This window comes from Balaenoptera ricei, chromosome 14 (assembly GCF_028023285.1).
Source record: "Balaenoptera ricei isolate mBalRic1 chromosome 14, mBalRic1.hap2, whole genome shotgun sequence".
NCBI classification, from domain to species: domain Eukaryota; kingdom Metazoa; phylum Chordata; class Mammalia; order Artiodactyla; family Balaenopteridae; genus Balaenoptera; species Balaenoptera ricei.
Window position 1 is genome coordinate 22,142,153 of NC_082652.1, and position 17,351 is coordinate 22,159,503.

Below are 17,351 nucleotides of genomic sequence, written 5' to 3' on the forward strand. Positions count from 1 at the left end.
TCACATATGCAAAGTCCAGGGATTAGGACTTAGACCTCTTTGGGGGATCATTATTCACCCTACTACATGGCCTGAGAGTGGGGACGTGTGGTTTCTCTTTTTATCAGTAAAAGAGAAAATGGAAGCTAGAGTGGCAAAAGCCAACAGAGACCCACAAGAATGGAACATACAACCAATTTTATTACATAACCCTTTGTGTTTTACTCTTCTATATTTGTTCTCCTACCAGACTGCAGGCTCCAGAAAAGGCAGAACACACTTCTATTTTGCTCACCTCTATATCTCCAGGATCTTGCACAAGGTGGGTACAGTAGGAGATCAATAAATATCCCTTGGGGGCTTCCCTGGTGGCACAGTGGTTAAGAATCCGCCTGCCAACGCAGGGGACACGGGTTCGAGCCCTGGTCCGGGAAGATCCCACGTGCCACGGAGCAACTAAGCCCATGCGCCACAACTACTGAGCCTGCTCTCTAGAGCCCACGAGCCACAACTACTGAAGCCCGTGTGCCTAGAGCCTGTGCTCCGCAATAAGAGAAGCCACTGCAATGAGAAGCCCGTGCACCGCAATGAAGAGTAGCCCCCGCTAGCCGCAACTAGAGAAAGCCCATGCGCAGCAACGAAGACCCAATGCAGCCAAAAATAACTAATTAAAAAACATATATCTCTTGAATGAATTAACACATAAAGCTTATAGTCTGTAAGGAGAAGATTAAGGTAAAATGGTGTTAAATTTAATGAGTAACCTCAGATTTGGGATAGCAAGAAAGGCAGGAAATTATTTTTATAATCATTAATGTACTATTTTTTTTTTATTAATGTACTATTTAAGGCTGACATTCATATATATATAACTGTTAAAGAATCTCCAGGCGTTAGCAAAAACCATAGCAGCAACAAAAATCCCTCCCTCCCTGTATCTCCCTCATCTGGGTATTACAAACTTCAGGATAGACTTCTCAGAAAGAAGCCAGACACCAGAGATCACGTATGATTCTATTTATAGGAAATGTCCAGAATATATAAATCCATAGAGACAGAAAGCAGATTAGTGGTTTCCAGGGGCTGGGGGGAGGGGGAAATGGGAAAGACTGCTTAATGGGTAAGAGGTATCCTTTTGGAATATTGAAAAGTTCTGGAACTAGATAGTAGTAATAATTGTACAACATTGTGAATATACTAAATGTCACTAATGGTGAATTTTATGTGTATTTTCCTACAATAAAAATTTTAAAAAAAATCTACTGAGGTGAAATTCACGTAACATAAATTAACCACTTTAAAACGAACCATCCAGTGGCATTTAGTACATTCACAATGTTGTGCAACCATCACCTCTACCTATCCTAAAACATTTTCATCACCCAAAGAGGAAACCCTGTACCCAATAGGCAGTCAGTCCCTATTTCTCCCTATCTCCAGTTCCTGGCAACCACCAGTCTGCTTTCTATTTATTTAGCCATTGATGGGAATTTAGGCTGTTTCTACCTTTTGGCTGTTGTGAATAGTTCTGCTATGAACATGTGTGTATATTTTTGTTTGAGTATCTGTTTTCAATTCTTTTGAGTATATAACTAGGAGTGAAATTGCTTGGTTACATAGTAATTCTGTTTATCTTTTTGAGGACTCACCAAACTGCTTTCCACAGCAGCTACACCATTTCACATTCCTACCAGCAATGTATGATACAACGTTTCCATTTTCTCCACATTCTCACGAACACTTGTTATCTCCCATTTTTATTTTATTATTATTTTTAAAAATACTTATTTATTTATTTTGCTGTGTCAGGCCTTAGTTGCTGCATGCAGGATCTTCATTGCGGCATGCGGGCTCTTTAGCTGCGGCATGTGGGATCTAGGTCCCTGACCAGGGATCGAACCTGGGTCCCCTGCATTGGGAGCTCAGAGTCTTAACCACTGGACCACCAGGGAAGTCCCTCCATTTTCAATCCTTTTAAATTTATTGAGGCTTGTTTATGGCCTAAGATATATGATCTGTCCTGGAGAATGTTCCATGTGCACTGGAGAAGAAATCTGTATTCTACTGTTGTTGCATGCAGTGTTCTATAGATATCTGTTAGGTCTCATTGATATAAATTACTTTTAAAATTAAAAACTTGTTTCTTTTTTGCAGCAACATGTTTACTAATATAGAGGTAATTTAGGGACTTCCCTGGTGGTCCAGTGGGTAAGACTCCATGCTCCCAATGCAGGGGGCCAGGGTTTGATCCCTGGTTGGGGAACTAGATCCCACATGCATGCTACAACTAAGAAGTCCGCATGCCACAACTAAAAGAACCTGCATGCTGCAACTAAGACCCGGCACAGCCAAAATAAATAAAAATAAACAATAAATAAATAAATATTTTTTAAAATAGAGGTAATTTAATTTATGTAGCCAATCTCCTATTGTATATTCAGAGTATTTTCCATTTTTCCAAAACATAAAGCGAAGTAAATATATTTTGTATTTGAATATTTCTGTACAGACCTGATTATTTAGGATATATTCCTAAAAGTGGCATACTTTGGTTAGAGTGTCTAAGCTTTTAAGGCTTTTGATATGTCTCATTATGTTGCCTTCCAGGAAGGTTTTGTCAATTTTCATTCCAATCATTAGTGTCAGAAAGTTCAAGTTTCTCTGCACACCCACAAACACTGGTATTACTGCCTATTTGGATCTTCTGCTACAAGCACTCAAGCCACTGTGGACAGTTATCATTGTTGCTGCCCAGCATCCACTCTTTTTTCTTCTGCTAACCATCCTCTAATTTTCTTTTGGAACCACACCTCACAAACTCTCAGTTTCAGTTTGAGGGGCCCAACGAGAATCAACCCCTGGACTTTTCCTGGAATATTGAAAAAGAGTTCTTTTTTCCCCCCAAGTTTCCTAAACAGGTGGTATGTAAGCCTGAAGCTTCTGGAGACCACATGGAGAGGTCCTGCCTGAGAATGAAGCCTACACAAAAGGAAACAGCTGAGAGATGAAGAAACAAGTGACAGGATCTTGGGGAACATCATTTGAGAATTCCCCTGGCTCTAGCTGTATCTGAAGCAAGTCAGCCTTCTTGAACTCCTTGGTTATGTAAGCTAATATGTTATATCAATCATTATTATCAATAGCAAGTATTTTGCTTAAACTAGTTTGATTCTGTTTGATTCCCCCTAAAAGAGTCCCTACTCTCCTCCCTCCAGGCACTTGGTAGGACTGCTCTGCCCATCCCCTCTAATGTTAGATATAACTGTGTGGATTGCTTTGGCCGATGAAATGTTGTCAGAAGAGACCTGTGTCACTTCTAGGTAGAAGTTTTAAGAGCCTGTGCATGGTTTGCCACATCCTCTCGCCCCTGCCTTTGTGAACTTGGAAGCCTGGGTCTAGGTGGATCCCCTATTAGCTTGGTCTTTGAGTGACCATTATGAACAGAGACCCCTGCCGACCTACCCAGAGTGTATAGCATAAGTGAGAAAGATGCTTTCTTTGTGTTAAGCCACCGAGATGTAGTTGTTTATTATTATAGACAGAACCTAACCTCTTCTTTCTGAAACAATCCCCCTGGGGAAAAAATGAAGGATGGTTTTCATCAGCTCAGCTGTATCTGTAGAGCCAACAGCTAACCAGCAGGAAGGGCACATCCTAAAGCAGTCAGCTCCTTCCACATTTCGTCTCTGTCCCCCACGCCTCTAACATCTGACAAGCAATTCCATAGCAAATTGACTCTATTGGTTTTTCCTAAGGTTTGTTATCCTCCCAGAGGGAGGATGATTTTGTTTGGCAGATGGTTAAAGTCAGTCTGGTTGGTATCTGGCCAGCGAATCCTGCCTACAGCATTGGGTGCACGTCCAGTTAGGGCAAAAAAGGAGGGGCATCCTGGTCAGATCCTTCTGCCCTGCCTGTGCCACTTAGGGCCACCATGAGAATGATATCATCAAGGAGGGCTGGAGCTTTTGACATTCTAAATACCTTCAGCATCTGGTTTGGGGGTGGCCATGTAATATGTCCCTGGGGAGGATGGAGGCAGGATGGCAGAGTAAGGACAAGCCTGGGTTCTGTGGTCAGACAGGCCTGAATTTAAATCCACGCTCCACCTCTTCCTGGCTCTGGACTTTGGGCAAGGTCTGCTTCTCTGAGCCTCAGTTTCCTCAACTGAGAAACGTAGGTTCAATAGTGCTCACTTCATTGGGCTGTTTTAGACTGTGGACATAAAGTGTATAGTCCAGGGCCCAGTCCTTGGGGATGCTCAGTAAGTGGTGACCATGGATTCTAGTCTGGACAAGTCCCATCTTTTCTTCTGTGGACATCAGCTGAGACGATGATTCATGAGAGCCCTTGTAGCTCTAATACCTTTCATGTCTTCCCTGTGGTTTCAAAACTGAGAAAATGTAGATTTTCTAAGTAAGGGTCACTGAGGATAATTTATAAAAAAATCAGATTCTTAAGAAAATTAATATCCGTGTAATTCATGTTTTCTCTATAGAACAAATAGGAAAATGTAGCTCTGCTACCAACTGGCTGTTGGGCCTTAGGCAGGCTCCTGTCTCTCTGGCCTCAGTTTCCTCATCTGTATAACGGGATTGGACTAGATGCTATTTGGGTCCCTGTTTGCTTTGACTGGTTATGATTTACTTATAGTAATATACAGGGGCCTTTGCCTTCTCTTCCCAACCCCCATCTATTCTTATTTTCTTTTTTTCTTTTTTTTTAAGTCTTTATTGAATTTGTTACAATATTGCTTCTGTTTTATGTTTCAGTTTATCGTCGGGGAGACATGTGGGATCTTAGCTCCCTGACCAGGGATCAACCCACACCCCCTGCATTGGAAGGCGAAGTCTTAACCACTGGGCTGCCAGGGAAGTCCCTATTCTTATTTTCAACCATAGGTCTTAGGTTTTGGTATTTACCTCCATGTTTTTAATCATATACAATTTATTGATATATCAATTTTCTTAAACTTTTTATTTTGAAGTAATTTTAAATTTACTGAAAAGTTGCAAAGACAGCATAGAGAGCTCCTGAACGTCCTCACCCAGCTCCATCTCATGTTAACATCTTACATGATCATGGTACATTTGTCAAAACTAAAATTAAAATTAATGTTGGTACATTACTATTAACTGAATTACAAACTTTATTTGGAGGTCACCGTGTTTTCTACGAATGTTCCAGGATCCAGTCCAGGGTTCCACATTGCCCTGTGTCATTATGTCATCTTAGTCTCCTCTAGTCTGTGATAGTTTCTCAGTCTTTCTTTTCATTTATCAATATTAAGCATTTTCTCCAGAGGAGTATAAGAGATGAGTATTTTTGTCAATTACACACTCCATTTTCCCTTTCCCATTTTTTATCTTGATTTTTGGTATAATCCATATTCATTGCTTTTGTTATTTTTATGTAAATATTGTTACCTGTTGATTTGACTAATGTGTTATAATTACACTTCCTCATACATAATTTTTTTGTTTGTCTTGGAGTTATTTTGTTTTCTTTGAAATTGACTAAATCTTCCCACACTCTCCAGTAATTCAGTAAAGGGCTTTCAATTCAATTTTAGACATGGTGGATCATGTCAAATAATTTATCAGTTTAATTTTTTTCTTGGAACCCCCCCTTCTCTCCCCAGACCCACTCTAGTCTAGATAGGGCTGCACAGCTCTTGTCCGTCAACTCTTCTTTGTCATCATCCTGGGGATTCCCTTCTTGTCTCTTCTTTGTTATAGTCCCTGTTTTCTGTATTCTTAGATTTTCTATTTCTTGGTTTATAGTCTCCTGTTGTTGGAGCATGTCCCCCTAGTGATTTCAGAGAAAGGATTTAAGGGAAGTAACTTTTTGGGACTTTGTATGCTTTAAATTGCCCTTTATCTACCCTCACACTTGATTTATCAGTATAGACTTCTAGGCATTTCCCATCATTGAGAAGTTTGGGACCATTCTTGTTCTTGTTCCTTTTTTTTTTTTTTCCTCCTCTCTCTCTCTCTAGAATATTTTAGAATCCTATCCCTGGGTTCTGAAATGTCAGGTCCAGTTTATATAATTCAGATGGCTGACTCCACCCTGGATCTAGAGTTTGACATGTGACCCAGCAGGTCCAATTAGTATGTTCCATTAATTTCAGGATGGGCACATAACCTGACCATGTAATGAGACTCAGTTCTCAGACTTTGGTTGAACTGGTGGGGACACAATCTCTCTGTCCCTGATTTGCACCTGGAAGGGTACAAGCCCATAGCTACTTAGAATCTCCGTGAAAAGAAGGCCTTCCTGAGAGAAAAGCTGTATTAGTTATCTATTTTATTTTATTTTTATTTTTTGGCTGCGCTGGGTCTTCGTTGCTGCAAGCAGGGGCTACACTTTGTTGCGGTGCACAGGCTTCTCATTGTGGTGGCTTCTCTTGTTGCGGAGCACAGGCTCTAGGCACGTGGGCTTCAGTAGTTGCAGCACGCGGGCTCAGTGGTTGCGGTTTGCGGGCTCTAGAGCACAGGCTCAGTAGTTGTGGCACACAGGCTTAGTTGCTCCATGGCATGTGGGATCTTCCTGGACCAGGACTCGAACCCGTGTCCCCTGCATTGGTAGGCGGATTCTTAACCACTGTGCCACCAGGGAAGTCCAGTCATCTATTTCTATGTAACACATTACCCCAAAACTTAGTGGCTTAAAACAACAAACATCTATCATCCAGGTGCAGTTTAGCTGGGTGCTTCTTCCTTAAGGTCTCTCAGAAGGCTGCAGCCAGGGTGTTGTCTGGGGCTGAAGGCTCAGCAGGGGAGGATCTGTGTCTGTGCTCAATAGTGTGGTTGTTGGCAGGATTTGGTTTCTTGTTGTACTGAGGATCACAGTTCCTCACTGGCGGTTGGCCAGGGGCCTCTTTCAGTTCCTGGCAATGTGGGCTTCTCCTTCTTCCATCGGAATGAGCAAGTAGAATGAGCAAGAGAGAACAAGCAAAACAGAAGCCAGAATCTTTTTGTAATCTACTCTCAGAAATGACATCCCATCACTTTGCCATATTCTAGTCATTACAAGTAAGTCATGAGGTCAAAATTTTACAGTAAGGACCCCACATAAATCTACAAGAGCACCACAGCTTTCAAAATCATGTCCGGAGAAGCATGTTGGAGTCCAATTAAGTGACTATTGACAAATTGTTCCCAATAGTTGGTGACTATAGTCTTCACTACAGGTGAATTAGCTACATATGGCCCCTCATTCAGAAAGCTCATCCCTCCTTACAAAAAAGGACACATGCAGAGCTCTTAAATAGATGGCTCAGTGTCCTCAGGACCTCACCTGTTCCCAGACTTCAGCATGCATTAGAATCAAGTGGGACTTGGTGAAGCATTCACTTCACCAAGTGAGCAATCACCTCATTTTCTGATTCAGTGGTCTAGGGTGGAATCAAGGAATCTGCATATTTATAAGGCTCCCAGATGATGCTTATGTAGGTGGTCCATGGACCTCACTGAGAAACCACACACCAGGCCACCTGTCTACAAGATTTTAAAGATAAAGCACCAAGCACATTGCCTGGCACATGGTTTGTGCCCGGTAAATAGCCCAAGAGAGGCCTTGTAACTGGTCCCAGACCCGCACAAGACATCTGATTCCCATTCAGTCCTGTGCATTAAGAGTGAGATCAAGACCTCCCTTGCCCATCCCCCAGCCTGCCCACGGGAAAAGAATAACAACAGCAGCATTTTCATTTTATAAGCACTTGGTTTTATTGCACAGAAGCAATTGAAAGTGGACTCCAGTGGAAAAGTGCTCCCTGGCATGGTTCAGTGGCCAGCGCCCAGCCCCACCTGCTCCAGCTCTTCCAGGATAGAGAGCTTTGGGCAAGGGCTCGACCACTCCTTTGGAAAACAGAAGGCATTCAGGAATAGGTTAAGACATCTCAAGCATAATGTGTTTCTAACTGCTCATTCATTATTGCGGTCATCGGTCAGTTGCACATACAGGAAATAAATGCACTTATTGGAGAGGAGGGGGGCAGTTTTTATAGTCAAGTGTTTACATGTGGCATTCGGCATATTATCACATTCGGCTACATAAGCTATCATAACATAATTGTCCATCGCCTAGGGAGGGTTTGGGGCGTGGGGCCGGGGGTTGGGAGGACCCTCTCTTGCTAACACATTGCTAATAGAAATTCCTGTTTGGTGAAGGAGGGCCTAAGGAGGTTCTAAGCAGAGTTTCTTCTTAAAGAAAAAGGAGAAAAAATGAAAATTCGTTACACCGACCCTTGAGGTCCCAGACCCTCCTGAGTTTCTTTGGCTGCTCTGGATGTTCCTTTCTCCCTGCCTTACTTCTCTCCCTTGGTGGCCTTGTCTTCTGTGGCCTTCTCTGGAGGCCTGCTGTCTTTCTGGTCTGTGCTAGAGGATTTCTCAGCCTTTTCTGCCTTGGCTTTGCCTGGTGTGGAGGCCTCCTTGCTGGGCTCCTCCTTGGCTTGGGCCTCTGCTTTGGGTTTCTCCTCAGGCTTCTTGGCCTCTGTGGCCTTCCCCTCCTTGGCGTCTTTTTTCTCAGGTGCCGCTGGCGTCTCTTCCTTCTTTGGCTTTTCTGGCTCTTTCTCTGCTGCTTTGCTGGGTTCTTTGGCCTTGGCATCATCTGGTTCCTTCTTGGCCACCTCAGTCTTCTCTTTGGGTTTGGCCTCTTCCTTCCCCTTGGCAGCAGCCTCCTTCTCTGGGGTGGTTGCTTTCTTCTTATCTTCAGCCTCTTCCTTCTTGGCTTCAGCTTTGGGTTCTTTGGGCTTTTCCACAGCAGGGTCCTTCTTCTCCTGGACCTCGGGCTTTGGAGCCTCCTTCTTGGGCACCTCATCTTTTTTGCTGTCCTTCTTCTCCTCAGTTTTCAGTGTGGCTGGAGTTTTCTCTTCCTCTGTCTTCTTTGGGGGCTCTTTGACTTTCACCTCCTGGGGTTTCTCTTCCTCTTTCATGGGGGACTTTGCCTCCTCCTTCTTTGGGACCTCCTTCTCAGGAGCCTTGGCCTCCTCCTTCACAGGAGACTTGACCTTCTCTGGGGATTTGGCCTCCTCCTTGACAGGGCTTTTGGCCTTCTCTGGGGACTTTGCTTCTTCCTTCATGGGAGACTTGGCCTTCTCGGGGGACTTCCCCTCAGCTGGGGACTTGGCCTCTTCTTTAACTGGGGATTTGGCCTTCTCTGGGGATTTGGCCTCTTCCTTCACAGGGGACTTGGCCTTCTCTGGGGATTTGGCCTCTTCCTTCACAGGGGATTTGGCCTTCTCTGGGGACTTCACCTCCACTGGGGACTTGGCCTTCTCTGGGGATTTGGCATCTTCCTTCACCGGGGACTTGGCCTTCTCTGGGGACTTCACCTCCACTGGGGACTTGGCCTTCTCTGGGGATTTGGCCTCTTCCTTCACAGGGGACTTGGCCTTCTCTGGGGACTTCACCTCCACTGGGGACTTGGCCTTCTCTGGGGATTTGGCCTCTTCCTTCACCGGGGACTTGGCCTTCTCTGGGGACTTCACCTCCACTGGGGACTTGGCCTTCTCTGGGGATTTGGCATCTTCCTTCACCGGGGACTTGGCCTTCTCTGGGGATTTGGCCTCTTCCTTCACAGGGGACTTGGCCTTCTCTGGGGATTTGGCCTCTTCCTTCACCGGGGACTTGGCCTTCTCTGGGGATTTGGCCTCTTCCTTCACCGGGGACTTGGCCTTCTCTGGGGACTTGGCCTTCTCTGGGGACTTGGCCTCCACTGGGGACTTGGCCTTCTCTGGGGACTTGGCCTTCTCTGGGGACTTGGCCTCCACTGGGGACTTGGCCTTCTCTGGGGACTTGGCCTCCACTGGGGACTTGGCCTTGTCTGGGGATTTGGCCTCTTCCTTCACAGGGGACTTGGCCTTCTCTGGAGACTTCACTCCTGGGGACTTGGCCTTCTCAGGAGACTTGGCCTCAGCTGGTGATTTTGCTTCTTCTTTCACAGGGGACTCAGCCTTTTCTGGGGACTTGCCTTCTTCCTTCACTGGGGACTTGGCCTCCTCTTTCTCTGGAGATGCGGCCTCTTCTGCTGGGGGAGATTTTGCTGCTTCTTCTCCCCCTTCCTCCTCCTCTTTGGCCTCTTTCTCTTCTTCTTCAGTCACTTCCTCAGTCAGTTGGACCTCCTCTGTCTGTTCCTGCACAATCACAGTTTCCTTCTCTAACTTTTCTACCACCTTGATCTTCTCTTCGCTTTTGACTTTTATATGAGTGGATATGGTGGGGATTTTGGGGAGTCCTTCTAGAAGGGAGAAAGGACTCGGGCCAAAGCCAATCCGACACTCTTCACCCTCCAGGAGTTTTCTGCAGAATGGATAATGGAACACGTTACTATTAACTCAGAGCCGATCAATGAGTTAGGGGGCTTCCTGAGTTACTCTGAAGGTCCACCGCATCCAGTGATATGCACTTTGGTGGAGGAAGGGATGTGAATGGTGGGCACTTTGAGACTGGAGAAGGTCACTTAGCAGATCATCCCAGGGACCACCCAGAATCCACACCCCAATGGCACTGCTCTTGTTTAATGCAGCTAAGGTTGCAACTTATAAAACTTTTTTCTCCTGAAAAAATGGCCCTCAAGAGAAAACACCTATATTAACAACATTTATACTTATTGTCCCTCAACTAAAATGTTATTCAAGAGAAAGGTGGGAGTATGAGCAAGGAATTCCACATGTATAAACCTGGGTTTAAGAGGTCTTAGAATGTTCCCATTTGAATTTCAAGGGTCTCCTGTTACCTTATATTCTCATCCTTTGGGTTTTAGGAACATGGTGGGGGCAGTTTCCACTCTTTTCTACTCACTAGATGTGTGACTTTAGCTAAGCCACTCAAGCTCTTTCATCCTCGGTCTCCTCATTGGTAAAAACAGGGTCATTAAGAGTCCTAACCTCAGAGGGTTGTTTCAGTGAAATAATAAATAAAAAGAACCTGGCAATACCTGCCTCAGAGTAAGTGTAGGGGTTACCCATACAGACCAGCGCTTTGCAAATTTAATGGCATGCAAATCACCCAGGGATCTGATTAAAATGCAGATTTTGATTCAATAGGTCTGGGGTGCCTTTCTAACCAGCTTTCAGATAATGCTGATTGTGCTACTCCATGGAGAACACTTTGAGTAGCAAGACTAGAGATTAGAGCCAAGACGTGGGAAGTGAAGGGTCACTAGCCAACAACTGGGACAGGTCTTCACAGGGTCAGCCCTGTTCCTTAGCAGGGAACTGCTAAGCTGGGAGGTCTCTTGGCTTTCTCATGGCTACTTTTTACTGAGGGCTTTCTCTGTGGCAGCCCAGTGGTACCTGTGTTACCTGGATTAGCTCAAGAATAGGATTAGCACCTCCTCCCAACAATCCCAGGATGTGGGTACTGTTATTATCACCCCTATTTTATTTCCCCAGGAAACAACTGCTCAGAGAGCTAGGAATCTCTAAGAGGTAGAGTTGTGAAGGCCCTTGACAACTCAAGTACCTTCTTTCCCTCCAAGACAACCTCTAGCTGGCTGGATTTGGGAAGAGGGTGAGGAGGTTTAACCCTCTGATTCACTGTCAGAATGAAACTACGTCACTCTCAAGATATTTGTCTCTCAAAAGGTAGAATGGTGGTTGCCAGGGCTGGGGGGAGGGAAGGGAAGGGAGTGGAGAGTTACTGTTTAATGAGCACTGAATTTCAGTTTGGGAAGATGAAAAACGGTCTGGACATACATGATGGTGATGATTGCACAATAATGTAAATATTTTTAATGCCCCTGAACTGTATACTTAAAAACGGTTAAATGGTAAATTTTCTGTTATATACATTTCACCACAATAAGAAAAAAAAAAAAATTTTTTTTTTCTCTAAAACTGGCAGGCTACCTCACTGTGGGGCTTAAAATCCAAGGCTTCTCCTTCTAAGAACCACCACCCAAAGGCCCCTTGGCCCCCTGACCTGTAAGCAGCAATCTCAATATCCAGAGCCATCTTGACATTGAGCAGGTCCTGGTACTCTCGGAGCTGCGCTGCCATCTCCCACTTGGTGTTCCTGAGCTCAGCATCCAGCTGCTGGATGGCTTCCTGGGGAGGAGAAGTCACATACATGTCACGCGCCAGTCAGCATTCTGGCCCTCAGCACCGGAGGAGCTGCGGCAGGCTATGCAAACCCAACGTAGTCCTGTTCAGCCAGGCTTGCTGGGGCCAACCCCCACCCGGTGAAAGCTACGGATCTCATTCATGGACATGAAAGTCACCTGGAACAAAACTCCTGCTGTGTGTATAACCTCAGCCTGGGAAGTGGTCTGGAACGAAACACACCAGACACCAACAATGGTCATCACAGGTCAGTGGGATGATCGGTGAATTTTTACAGATCTTAAGCTTAGAAAGGGCTCAGTGGGAACAGGGCCTTGTCTGCTTTGGCTCCCTATTGTTTCCCCAGTGCTCCGAAGTGCCTGCCTCACAGTACAGGCTCGGGAGGCATCTGTTGACCGAGACAATACACAGAAGCACGCTCAATACGAGCTGAAGCTTCTCCCCTGACCCCAAGCCCACTTAGCCACTGCTTGAAGTGAATCAGTATGGCTGATTTTTATTGCCTCCTTTTTCTACAATCACCATATATTACTTGGATAATAAGCTCTTTAAAAGCGATATTTTCTTTTGGCAGTTGTCTTTAATGGGAGGTATCTGCCAAGGCCTTCCCCAGGCTACCCTCACTCATAGACACTGGTTATTGTTTACTGAATGCCCACTATGACCAAGACCCTGCTGAGCACACTCACTCCTTGCATGAAAAGTTCGTCTCTCTCTTTAATCTTCATAGCTCTGCAAAGGAGGCTTTTTTTTTCCCATTGCATTGAGGGAATTCAGAGTCAGAGAGGCAGATACTTTCCTGGGGTCACACGGCTAGAAAGACATACTGGTACCCCTGGTATGTCTGACTCCAAGGCCCATGGTCTTAACTACAATGACCCCACTCAAAGAGGGGCAATGACTTGTCCAGGGTCACCCAACCAGGTGAGACAGTCTGGCTCTCTGCCCCACCCCTGCCCACCTGGTAGGATGCGATGTCAGCCTGATGACGGTCCTCCAGCTCAGAGCGCTGCCTCTCCAGTGAGTCCTTGGTGCTTTTGAGCGCCTCCAGCTCTGTGGTCCTGACCTGCAGCTGCCGCCGGTACTCAGTTATCTCCTCCTGTGCCAAGCGCATGGCGTCTGTGTTCACCTTGGCTGCCTCTGACAGTCGGTCCAGTCTCACTGGGAGAGAAGGGAGTAGGGCACAGGGTTAGACACAACTGGATTTGGATTCTACTGCCCAGATCTGGAAGGTGACACACATGGGTTGAGGACCTACTGAGTGCCGGTGCCATCTTGGATGCTTAACTCACCCTATCCTTTGTGATAGGCAAATGATGACTGCCCAAGGCCAGTAGGCCAGTTTGAGTAGCAGAGCTGGGATTCAAATCTAGTGTCTATCTGGCTCCAAAGATCACACTGTCTCCCCAAACTCAGGATCTGGAAACTCTGCAGGGCAAAGGAAGCCCACATTTCTGGTCCTCCTGGTTCAGCTCCCCAGCAAAGGCTGGCAGTGCTGAGGGTTCGTATGTGAAACCTGACCCATGGGGCTTAACTCTGAGCTTGTGGTTGAACAAGTTAATGAGTCTGTGACCTTTAGAGGCACGAGGACGCTGTGAGCCACCATGTAGCCATAGCCCCTTCCTTGCAGGTTTCTGCTTTGCAGAGCCCAAGGTCACTGCAGAGCCTGGGGCCTGCGTGCCAGCTCCTCTGTCCCCTCCTCCCCCTTGCTGCGCATTCTCTAGCACAGGAGCCCCTGTGCCAATGGCAGCCACACCCTGGCCCCTGTGAGCAATGGGCTGCAGGTTCCCAGAAGACTTTTCAGGGGCCAGTGGGGGTCTGGAGGCTAGTCTGAACCTCCTGAATGTGGACATCCTGAATCCTGAGATAATGACACTCAGGACCTGAGTCTTGGGAGTGGGGGAGGAAGAAGGGATGCCAGCTGGGTGGTCCAGAAGTCCTGAGATGGATGAAGGGCAACGCCCAAGAGAGCAGAGAGGTTTGCTCTGGGAGGAGACTTGCTGCAGAGATGGGGGAGGGGATGGTTCTGCCACTGCAGAGGAGAGGAAGGAACTGGTAAAGCAAGGCATCAAAATCCCAGCTTTTCTGGTTTTTCTCTGCTAGTACTGGCAAAGACTTAGAAACCATCCAAGTGGGTGAGGATTCTTACGCACTGTGGATCACAGACCTGTCTGAAAATCACTGAAGCCTCTGTACCCTCTCCCAAGAACAATGCAGTTTTACAGACAGTTTCAGGAAGGCTCATGGAGCTCCCCAGGGTAAGAAGCCCAGTTAGTCGACCCCCCTTTCAACCCCAAAAGAAATGAAAACCAGAGAGGGCAAGTGTTGGTTAAAGTCACCCTGCAGGTGCTGGGCACAGCTTCAAAGCTGCTGCAGCTGCAACCTAGCTAACTCAGGGTGGCACGGAGTTGGGGGAGGGAGATGGGTTTGGGAGGCTCCCGGCTTTTCTGAAGGGGAGCAAGGACATTAAAGGGCCCACAAACCACTTCGGCTTCAGGCACCAATTGTTTGTAGGTGGTCCCCCTGGGGAGAAAGAATGCGAGAATGACCCACCCTCCCCAACTGTAGTGGGGAAGAGCCCGACAGGTGTCAGAATAGGGTTCTCTGCAGTGTGCAAGAAAGTGGGTGGGCAGCATTGGACAGGGAAGCCATGTTACTTTGAAGGGCAAAGAGCACCCCAGCGACTAGAAGCCGGCACCGCTTTGGAGCAGTAGAGGGAACCTGATGAAGAGGGGCCTCACAGTGCGGTTACCAAAACTCGGGAGAAGGAGCAGAGAGGACCCAGAGTTGAAGGACAGATATAAGGACCCTGGAGAAGGCCAAAGGAGAACCTAGAGTTGGGGGGAATGGGGGGGTGTCCCACAAGCGACCTAGAGTAAAACTGTTTAACTAAGGGCATGCACTCTGCAGGAGGAAGCTGAGCAGCGCACCACCCAGTCCAGCCACCTCTACGCAGAGTCCACCAGCACCCTGTCATGCCACCCTTCCCCTCACTGACCGACCAACAGAGGGCGCCCCATCCTCCCTGTCCCCGCTCGCCTGCGAACCTCGGAACCACTCCTCGGACTGTAGCGTGCTCTGCACTGCGTGGCCTTCCAGCTGCGCGCGGATCTCGCGCAGTGCCGACGTCACGTCGCACTTGAGGGCGTCGCGCGCCTCGGCCTGCGCCTGAGTTTGCGCGGCGCTGCTGCCCTGGATCTGGCCGAGCAACTCGCCCACCTCCTGCTGGTGGTGACGCCGCAGGTAGCCGCACTCTTCCTGCAGGGCCTGAGCCTTTTTCTGCAGCTCGACGCGCGCCGCTTCGGCCTCCTGCGCAAAGCGCGCAAGTGCGCGCGCCGCCGCCTCAGCCTCCTCGCGCTGCCGGGCCTCGTCGTCTAGGCGCTGGCGCACGTGCGCGATGTCCTCCAGCAGGTGCTCTTGCTCCAGGCGCAGCTGGCCGCGGGCCGCGCCCAAGTGCAGCACAGCGCCGCGCATCTCGCGCATCTCGCGCTCGTATAGCTCGCCCATGGCGGCGCGGCCCGCCTGCTGCTGCCGCAGCGCCTCCGCCTCTCCCTCCAGGCTGCGGTTATGCGCCTCGAGCTGCCGCACCTTGTCGATGTAGCCCGCGAAGCGGTCGTTCAGCGCCTGCAACTGTTCCTTCTCGCTGCGCGCCGCCGCCGCCACCACCACGCAGCCCTCCGGTCCGTTGCTCAGCGTGTCTAGCGAGTCGGTGCTGGAGGCGGCTCCCGCGCCGCGGAAGCGGCTCGGCGAGGCCGACACGGAGCTCACGGACGTCCGCGCCCATGAGTGGAAGCCGCTGGAGGAGCCGGCTGCAGAGCGCGCTCCACCCGCGCCGCCCTTGCGAGCCAGCCCGTAGTGCAGACTGCCGCCTCCGTGGAGCGGCGCGAAGGCGCCCAGCAGCGCCTCAGCGCCGCTGAAGCTCATCTTGGCCGGAGCAGGTGCGGCTGCCGGCGGAGTGGGAACCCGAGGCCGGGACGGGGCGGGCGGCACTGCGGTAGCACCCGGACGGCCGGCCCTTTTATAGCAGCACGGCGGGGTCCAGCCCCTCAGCAGTTGCTGGGGGGGTGAGCGGGGGAGGAGGGCCCCGCCCTCTCCGCCTCCTCCCGCAGCGGCCCGGGGCCGGCTGGCTCCGCCGCAGTGAGAGGGGCGGGGCAGGGAAACCAAGGAGTGAAGGGAATCGACGACGCAGCGTCAGAGAAGCACCCCCGAAGCAGAGTCAGGCGGTAGAGGACTCCCGGAGCGCACCGAAGGGGAGCCCTCTGGTGCGGGTCGGGAGACCCTGCTACAATGTTAGGAATTAAAGAAGGAGCCTGAAATGGGGGGGGGGGTGGCAAAGAGACCTGATGGGAATAGGGGCAGGATGCCTTCGGGCTGGAGCGATAGAAGACTCAGTAGGATGAGAGGACCCCCGAACGAGAGGGAGCACAGGTTTTTCCTCATAGTTAGACCCTCAGGATAGGGGATGCAGAGTGTCTGCAGCCGGCCCGGAATAGGGGAGGGAGAAAAGTAATCCTGAATGGAGGCATAGTGGGCACTACAGAGGGTAGAGGTGGAAAACCCCTGAGTGGAGGTACACTGTTCCCCTAGTAGCTAGAGGGGCCACCAGGAGAGGGCTCAAGGAACTTTGCAGCCGGCTCCGGAATAGGGGAGGGGGACCTGGAGTTGGGGAGGGCGACAAGGCTGCCCTGAATTGGGTGTGTGGGAGACACTGCAGAGGATGGAGAAGGGAAGCCCGGATTGGGGGGCACAGTGGTCTCCGCAGCGTAGGAGGCAGGAGACCCTACAACCAGCCCCAGCAAGGAGGGCCCTCAGTGAATTGGCAGAGGGTCCCCTGTAAAGGCAGGGTGTGTGAGGGTCAGAGAACCAAGAGTGGGCGTGCTTCGGGGAACTTGGCATGAAGCTGGGAGAGTTGACGCCTGTGGGGAGTGGGGGAAGTGACAGGAGGGCTAAGAGTCACCCAGGCCAGGGTCTGCACACTGAGGTCAGCACCACAGTTGCTGGCAAATGACCTTGGACAAGTTGTGCCCCCTTCCCCCCCAACTCGGTTTTCCCATCTTTACAAAGAAAGGACCTTGCCCTGGGTCAGGCTGCAACTTGAGACCCCCTGCTCTCCCAGCAGCTTCTGACTTGGGGGATCTCTGGCAGAATTGGGGGAGGAGAACCCTCCTACTGCCCGTGGATATAGCAGCCACTTTCCCACAACTAGGAAGTCCATCTTTGTTCCTCTCCCCTCCCCATCTCCTCAGCTTCAACTTGAGACACCCACAACAGACAAGTGAGTGCCATGATAGATTTCCCTTCTCCC

At 49.0% G+C, this 17,351-nt stretch overlaps 1 protein-coding gene across 1 annotated transcript; it reads right to left on the minus strand.

Annotated features, from left to right (window-relative positions):
• Positions 1 to 7,684: 7,684 nt before the first annotated feature.
• NEFH (neurofilament heavy chain) lies at positions 7,685 to 16,025 on the minus strand. The gene is made up of 4 exons (XM_059894612.1): positions 15,094 to 16,025; positions 13,008 to 13,207; positions 11,907 to 12,031; positions 7,685 to 10,283 (listed from the first exon to the last, which is right to left on the minus strand). The coding sequence occupies exons 1-4, from the start codon at positions 15,968 to 15,970 to the stop codon at positions 8,291 to 8,293; spliced, it is 3,195 nt and encodes a 1,064-aa protein (XP_059750595.1). The 5' UTR covers positions 15,971 to 16,025; the 3' UTR covers positions 7,685 to 8,290.
• Between the last annotated feature and the right edge of the window lie 1,326 nt (positions 16,026 to 17,351).

What these genes read in the sequence shown, in the direction of transcription:
- NEFH (XM_059894612.1), bottom strand. Translation starts at nt 15,970, where the DNA reads ATGAGCTTCAGCGGCGCTGAGGCGCTGCTGGGCGCCTTCGCGCCGCTC. An exon ending in GTCCGAGGAGTGGTTCCGAG is followed by an intron (nt 13,208 to 15,093) that starts GTTCGCAGGCGA and finishes CTTCTCTCCCAG; the next exon opens with TGAGACTGGACCGACTGTCA. An exon ending in ATTGAGATTGCTGCTTACAG is followed by an intron (nt 10,284 to 11,906) that starts GTCAGGGGGCCA and finishes TCCATTCTGCAG; the next exon opens with AAAACTCCTGGAGGGTGAAG.